Here is a 7,664-nt window from a genome sequence, read left to right on the forward strand (position 1 = left end):
GAGGGACCCGGGGCGGCAGGGTTTCCCCGGCTTGGCGGGGAGTCAGTGCTGCGCTGGGGTGCGCCAGGCCGTGTGCGGCTTGAGTAGGGAGCCATAGCTGGGTACGCTTACGGTGGGAGCTCGCCCGGGTAATTATGGCTCTATAAACGCTGCTCTTGCAAGTTTTGTGGCATCCAAGAGTTCAAATTTCTGAGTGAGCTTAGAATTCTGTAAATTTCAGAGTGCTACCAAACTAGTTTTTCTCTTAAAGCACCTGTTGGAATGTTTATTAATCTGAAAGAGATGCGCTTGAAACAGACTTCCTTTTATTGCAAATTGGATCGTAGCGGGGCAGGGTAGAAACTCCCTGTCGCTCAGGTGGTCTCAGTCTTTATGGTAGCGTGCATAGGTTGTGTGCAGCTCACCAGCTAGTCTGTCGGATCGCCTTGTCTAGTATAAAAGGTGATCTGTTAGGGCTGCATTGAGGCCTGGTGACAGCAGGAGCAAGTAAGATGCCTCAGTGAACCGGCTCGAGGCAGTGAGGCCTGCGTACGCATTGTGTTAAGAGTTTGCATTGGTCGTCGCGCGTTACTTTAAAGACCACTTTCTTCATAACAGCTAAAAGAGAGTTTTTTTTCCTCTTCATTTAGAGCAAAGAAGGTGCCATCCATACCGGAAAGCCTGCTGAAAAAGCGGCAGGCTTATGCAGCCGTAAAAGCCAAACGTCAGAAGAGGATGTTGGCTATAAAAAAGGTGAATATTTCATGACTCCTTGACTTGAATTGTTTATCTGTTGCAATATCAGCTACTACTGCTGATGTAACACAATACAGAAGTTCACAGTATTTAGGTCTAGCACGTTCATATTTTCTTAATGTTTTGGACTCAAATATGCTGCTTTTGTTTGGGGGGGGGGTGTCAGTAACAAACCAGTTCTGGGCAGAGTAAGGGCAAAGCGTACGGTTGTCTATAAGATTAGTTAGTCTTCTGCAAGGCAAGAGGTTACAGCCTTTGTGAGGGTAAGCTTGATGCATGGTAACATTGTTCAAGGTAAAGCAGCGCTGCAGTGTAACAGTCTTCCAGATTCTCTAGCACATTACTGAGAGTGATTCTAAACCCCGTGGTATGGGCAGATGTTCCTTTAATCTGTGTTATTTCTGGGAAGTTCTAGAATATGCTACATTATTTGAAGGTGGTTTTCATGTGTTAAAAGGCGTTATATAATACTAAGTAACTTTCAATTGATTTCAGTACCGTAAGGCACAAAGGCGACTCATCTATGCAAGAGCCCAAGCTTACCACAAGGAGTACAGGCACATGTATAGGCAGGAGATCCGTATGGCCAGGATGGCCCGGAAAGCTGGTAATTACTACGTTCCAGCGGAACCGAAACTGGCGTTTGTGATCAGGATAAGAGGGTAAGATTGAATACAGATGTAAGCAATTTTATGTTCAAAAGCACCGAAATTGGCTTTCCTGTTATCTGTTTTGAGGGCTTAATTATGTAAATAAAATCAAGCCTTCTGCTGGTGGCTTGGAACGTTGTTGACAGTAATGTTGTACATGCACCAGAGGCTTATTAAGTGCAAAATCATTATGCTGGCTATGTCTCCTCTCTTCAGGAATCCCTGGTTTTTAAGAAGGTGGCAAGGCTACAAATACGTGCAGACAGTTTTTCTGTTTCACCTTAATCTCAAAATTACATGCCAGTATTCCCTAACATTCTGCTAAGTTTTGTTTGAAGTGTTTGTTTAACTCTCCTTTGGTAAAGTGTTATAGAAAACTAACAAAAGGTGTGATTGGAAGAATTATGTTCAGGAGAGCACAAGGATAGTTCTAAATTGTTTCATTGTAATGCTTATTTTAATTCTTTTCATGGAAATAGACCTGTTTTAATAGTGAAATATATAGAGATAGTAGATAATTTACTGAGCTAGTTTTGTGTAATTGGCAAAATAGTGATGCATTTCATATGGGAATGATATTATTGTCGTTGTTTTTTTTTAACCTGATACTTAGTGTTTTCTGGGATGTAGATAATTGAGGCTTTTTTCCGATGTTCTGTAGTACCAATGGTGTCAGCCCTAAGGTCCGCAAGGTGTTGCAGCTTCTTCGCCTGCGTCAGATTTTTAATGGCACGTTTGTAAAACTCAACAAAGCTTCTATCAACATGTTGCGGATTGTTGAACCCTATATTGCGTGGGGGTGAGTGAAATGGCTAGTTTTATCAAATCAGGGTGCAAATGTTGAGTGCCTTCTGCATTTTGCTATGCTTGATTTGCAGGTTTCCCTTGTGTTTAAAATGTTCTTATATCTTCTGTGTGCTTCCCCTGCTTTGAATTGAAAACATGATGAAGGCAGTGCTTTAAAAGGCAATGTTTGTTAGATACGATTACACTCTCATACCAGTGTTGTTGGGAACTCTGTATGAGTAAGATTTGCTTCTCTGTTGCTTTTGTATTTACAATTGCGACACGCTGAAATGATCTTAAATTGTTTGTTATGGAAGTTTCATTCGGGGATGTTAGCTTGGAAGGTGGCTTGCACAGACTAGTAACTTTTTTTTTTCCCCTTGACTGTTTCAGTTATCCCAATCTGAAGTCTGTGCATGAATTGATCTACAAGCGCGGTTATGGCAAGATCAACAAGCAACGCATTGCTCTCACTGATAATTTCCTGATTCAGAAACGCCTTGGTAAATACTGCTTCACTAAACAAAACAAGAAACCAGCTTGTTGCCTTTGGATGATTAATGCTAAGCTGGACAACTATCCTTACTTGTTTCTGGAGAATAGTAGTGATTGGTTAATAATCTCTACTTCTGTCTTAATAGCTTAACACAAAGCAAGCTGGAAGTAACTTGTGTTATAAAGTATTGAAAACCAGTGTAAAGAATCGAATTTTAGCATTAAGTTTGTAATTTTAAATGTAAACTTGACCTTTAATAGGTCAGTAGGTCTTTCAGTAATGAAAAGGTGCCGTGGCAGGAAAGAAGTTTATCATACGTAGCTGTGAAGTTTCAAATTTAATATTGCTTGTGTCTTAGACCTTCATGGTCTGGTAACAGACTTCTCAAACTTCCTGTCAGAAGAACTGGCTAGTAAAAGCCATTAGTGTACGTATGGTGGTCAGTTGTCAGGAAATAGACTGCTCTAGGAGGCTCCTCCTTTTCCAGTCATGCCAGGAGCGAAAGGAAACACTGATGTCTCTCCCATTTTTGGCACTTGATTGGTGTATCACTTCAAATTTGACTGTGTCATGTTTGTTCCTTTTCCAGGGCAATAGATAATCAGATTCTGAAGGTACAAGTATTATACTATAATCACTTTCCTTTTTAGCGTTGTATTTTACGAGCAGTTACCCTGTAACATGTCACTGAAGACTCTGGAAAGGCATTAAGAAAACACGCTGTTGCATTATTCAACAGCATAAGTAGTTCAGTGAATTTCCTCAAGCTACACATAACTAGGGTTTAAGTGTATTTAATCTAGCTTTTCTTCAAAGAACACAGTCTATTTTCGTAAGATTCCCTAAGTGGGGTTTGTTTTCTGTTGTTCCTCATTGCTGGCTACAAATATTCAACAGTTGAAACTGCCTCTTGCCAGATGTAACAACTAAATAATGTTGAGTTGGCTGCAGCTAATCCATGTTAATTGGAAAAGTCAGTCATTGGGTGTCATGACAGAGTGGGTGCTTTCTGACTTCCTGAAGTTGATCAGAAAAAGTAGGTATGACAATAATAACTTGATGATTTTTAGCTTGTCGTTGACTAGTGGCTCTGTAGCCCTTCTGAAAACAACGTTTCTGAATTTTAGGAAAGTTTGGCATCATCTGCATGGAAGATGTGATCCATGAAATTTATACTGTTGGCAAGAACTTCAAAGTCGTGAACAACTTCCTTTGGCCCTTCAAATTGTCCTCTCCTCGGGGTGGAATGAAGAAGAAAACGATCCACTTCGTGGAAGGTGGGGATGCTGGTAACAGAGAAGATCAGATCAACAGACTCATAAGGAGAATGAACTAATGGTGAGATATTACCAAAGGTTAATGCTACTCACTGTTCTTTCTCTGCTGTGTAGGCAGCTGCCGTTATTGGTTGAACGTTCAGGTCTAATATATATTCGCTCATGCTTGGGTGGTACCTACGATATAAAGCTACTTGGGCAATACAGTGTTCTGATTTTATGTTTAAAGTCTGGCTAAAGCTTAAACATTTGTGAAGAAATTAAATCGTTACAGCTGATATGTTTAGGAAGTATAAACATTACCAATAACTTACTTTTCATTTACCAATAACTTGTTTTAAAACCTCATTTGGGTTTTATGATGGGGAGCCTTGAGATCTGGGCTAAAATTTTCAGCCCTCATTAATGAATTCTTAATATGATCAAAGTCTTTGTGGTTGCAAGCAGTGTTTTTTTCAGATTGTCTGATTTCTGCTATAAAAGGCTGTTTAGGACTGGGAGAAATTAAATTATCAGTTTAGAATTTTAATGGTCTAAATTTTCAGCTTGTTCAGGCTTCAAAATGATTCAATTTAAGCTTTCATGTTAACATGACCAAGATGGTGATTTTGAAAGACTAATTTGCCCATTTGAATAGTCTGTCCTTTAGAAATGGGAAGGTTTATTAACACTTAAAGCAGTTTGACAGTGACAGCTGAGTCCTGAAGTTAGTATCTAGTTCAAACAATCTGTCTTACCATCTATCATTGTCACTCTGTTGTTCCTGCTTTGATGAGAAGTCTCTGCCATTCAAAGCCAAAACTTTTTTCGGAGTTCTCGTACTTCCCATTGCTTTTTCCACCTTTTTAAACACTAAAGTAGCTTTGGTGTTGCCCATATCTTATTTTCAGTCAAGGACAAATGCCTTTTTGGTATGACAGATACGCTGGAATTTAAGAAAACTTCGTTGTGTTAGGATGCTTGGAAAGAGTAACAGGCAAAGACCCAATTTTACCCAAACTGATTCCTCCAAAGGCAAGAAGGGTTTTTTGGTTGGTTGGTTTGTTTTTTGGTTTGGGTTTGGTTCGTTTGGGGTTTTTTTTGTTTGTTTTTTTCTTTAGTTTGTTTTTTTTAGAAATCGGATGCACAGTTTACTTAGGAATTCGAATTCCTAAGTTCCAGAGGGTCAGTTAATAAAAAAATAGTAGTAGTGATGTGACTTTATAGCTTAAAACAGGTGTTTGGATGAGTTCTCAGAAATCAAATTTTCTGAAGGAGGGGAAGTAGTTTGGGAGTTTAAGCCTTTTAAAAACGTTTTTATAGCTCACAAGGCATAGCAAGTTGAGCTCATTGAGGTCTGCTGTCTGTCCCAAGTCAAATGGAAAGATATTTCATAGGACTGACAGCTTTTTTTTCTTGAAGCTTTTTTGTAGGCTTTTCTCAGTTTCCACTCCCCCAAGCTTTTTGCATGTTCCTTTGTTGTCTCCATCTGTGAAGCAGCAGAGTTTTAAAGCACTGGTTACATGGCACGTGGAAACTTGCGCTTTGGGAAAATAGTTGCTTACTGGGGACAGTGTTCTTGTAAAGCTTTTTAGCTCAACTATGGGAAGAAGTGGGTAGCTTTGAGTAGCAGAATTGCTGTGCTGTTTGGTGCCTGGGGTGATGTTACGTTACTCATACTAGTATTGTAGAAATTTTGCTGCTGGTGGCACAAACTCTTACAAGTTCAGTACTGGCAGATGTTTCCCTTAAGTTAGTGCATGAGGCTTCATAGTCAAGATTGAGCAAAACTACTTTTGCTTTATGCTCCTGTCTGGTTTCTGAGTGCAAGATGGAAACTGCTATTTTTAATTGAAACCTTGCAGTTTTTCTGTCAGTGTAGATCCTTTCTCCTCCATCTTCACTGACAAACATCAGAAGTACACTGGTCGTGTTGAGTTTTCAGGAGCCTTCCTACAGGAGGGAAGCTTCAGGTTCACTATTGCAGTGGCTGTAAATGCCTGCGAGGAGTAGTATATCGGCAGAGAAACTAGGGTTATTCAGCTCGTTGCTTGGGTTTTTCATTGGACTTCTACCTCAACATCCCATGTAAGTAGCAGACATCAGGGCTTTACTCCATCTTCCAATTTAGGAAGTGACCTTGCAGTTTCTTATGCTTATAAGCAGTTAGTTCTTCTGCTTGGACTGCAAACAATCGTACCTCTGGTGTAAAGCTAAGATAACTGATTGTTCTCGTCTCCTGCACTTTCTATTCCTGCTATTTTCCTACTGTTCTGAATAGAATGCATGTTTGAAATACCTACATGTAGAACATAGAAGAATGTTGTAGTTTCTACTGAAGTAATGGGCAACTAGAGCAGTAGGTTCAGATGAGATATTGGCAGTACTCTGAGTACTGTCATTCTGAAGGGCCATGTATCTGAAGATGAGTATTTATTCTTCTTCCCTATATGTAGCTGGTTTCCTGTTATTTGCCTTATTACTTAAGTGGTAGTCTCAAATAGACTTAAAAAAACAAACAAAGACTTCACATACCAATTCCTTCATATAGATTGGGGAAAAAGAGCATAGTACTTGATACCAAATTTTGATAATTCAGTATTGGCAAGATGCTGAATTTCATTAGCTCTCAAGAAAACTTTACAGGAACCGGTCTCAAGTCTGCTTTTTTGCTTTCATTTTTGTATGTAAACGGTCCCTGAAATGTGCTGAAAATAGGGTTACTGCAGCAAAAGTTAAAATGTCTTTAAATATCAAGTTCCCCCCTGCTATGCTTTTAGACAAATAGGAAAATAGGTACCAACAGTTCAAGGTAGGAATGTTTATCCTGTTAGTTCTGGCACTTGACATCTGTGTTGTGAGTGAAAAGGTGTTAATACAGAAGTTAGTTATTGTGTGCAAGACTATTGAAGTCTTAAATCCAGTGAAATAAAATTAGTATTTTTAGCCCAAGTGATAAACTGTAGAAATGTATTAATTCTTCGGGTGGCCAAAGTAGTTTCAGATCTACACATGTCTAATGATACTTCTTTTTTCCCCTTTCAGATTCAGATGCCCAGCTGCAATCTTTCAAACTCTGGTCTATTAATAAAACCATCTTGCACAAAACTGTGTGTCATCTCAATTGGTCTCTTTCTGTGATCCTCTTCTCTAGTGGTGGCGGTTGCTAAGTTAACTTTGGAGTAACCTGTTTCAAAGACCCATGTACAGTTTGAATTAGCAGTATATAGATAATACTGTTTCACCTTCATTTGGAGGAAGAAAATTTGGAAGGATTCATGCAGGTAACAGATTAGTTTTTGAGTGGCGACAGTTATTTATTTTTTGTTGTGATTAAAAGTACAGTAAATGACAAACTGAGCTGTATGCTGTTGAGTAGACAGGATTCTTACTTAGTTGTAGTGCACCAAAGCTGTGCAAGAAGATTTTTACGTGTAAAGAAGAGGCAAGGGTAAATCGGTTCTTAACGTGTCAAGATCCTGATTTTAAGATCATAATAATTACTTCCGGCTCTGAACATCTTCAGGTACTTTTTACCAAAGGAAACATGAAATAGTTTACAAAATAGCAAATTATTTTCCACATTCTAGATAATTACTCATCTTTACATAATTTGTTTGCAGTGTTTTATTTCAGGTACTATAGAAGTGGAGACCACAGGATTCGTGAGGGTATGAACAGTTGTTGCTAATGTGTAGGTCTAGCAGAGTACAGATCAGAAACCCAGGGACTGGTAAAATG

At 39.1% G+C, this 7,664-nt stretch overlaps 1 protein-coding gene across 1 annotated transcript in view; it reads left to right on the top strand.

The window, feature by feature from the left end:
• RPL7 (ribosomal protein L7) overlaps positions 1-7,031 on the top strand; it is a 9,079-nt gene extending 2,048 nt beyond the window's left edge. Inside the window, exons 3-8 of the mRNA XM_009335070.1 lie at positions 630-732; positions 1,231-1,397; positions 2,047-2,184; positions 2,565-2,674; positions 3,795-4,005; positions 6,969-7,031. Coding sequence (XP_009333345.1) covers positions 630-732; positions 1,231-1,397; positions 2,047-2,184; positions 2,565-2,674; positions 3,795-4,003 — 727 coding nt within the window. The 3' untranslated portion in view covers positions 4,004-4,005; positions 6,969-7,031. The remainder of the gene's footprint in view (positions 1-629; positions 733-1,230; positions 1,398-2,046; positions 2,185-2,564; positions 2,675-3,794; positions 4,006-6,968) is intronic.
• The last annotated feature ends 633 nt before the right edge of the window (positions 7,032-7,664 follow it).

This window comes from Pygoscelis adeliae, unplaced genomic scaffold (genome assembly GCF_000699105.1).
Source record: "Pygoscelis adeliae isolate BGI_AS28 unplaced genomic scaffold, ASM69910v1 Scaffold101, whole genome shotgun sequence".
In the NCBI taxonomy this organism is placed as follows: domain Eukaryota; kingdom Metazoa; phylum Chordata; class Aves; order Sphenisciformes; family Spheniscidae; genus Pygoscelis; species Pygoscelis adeliae.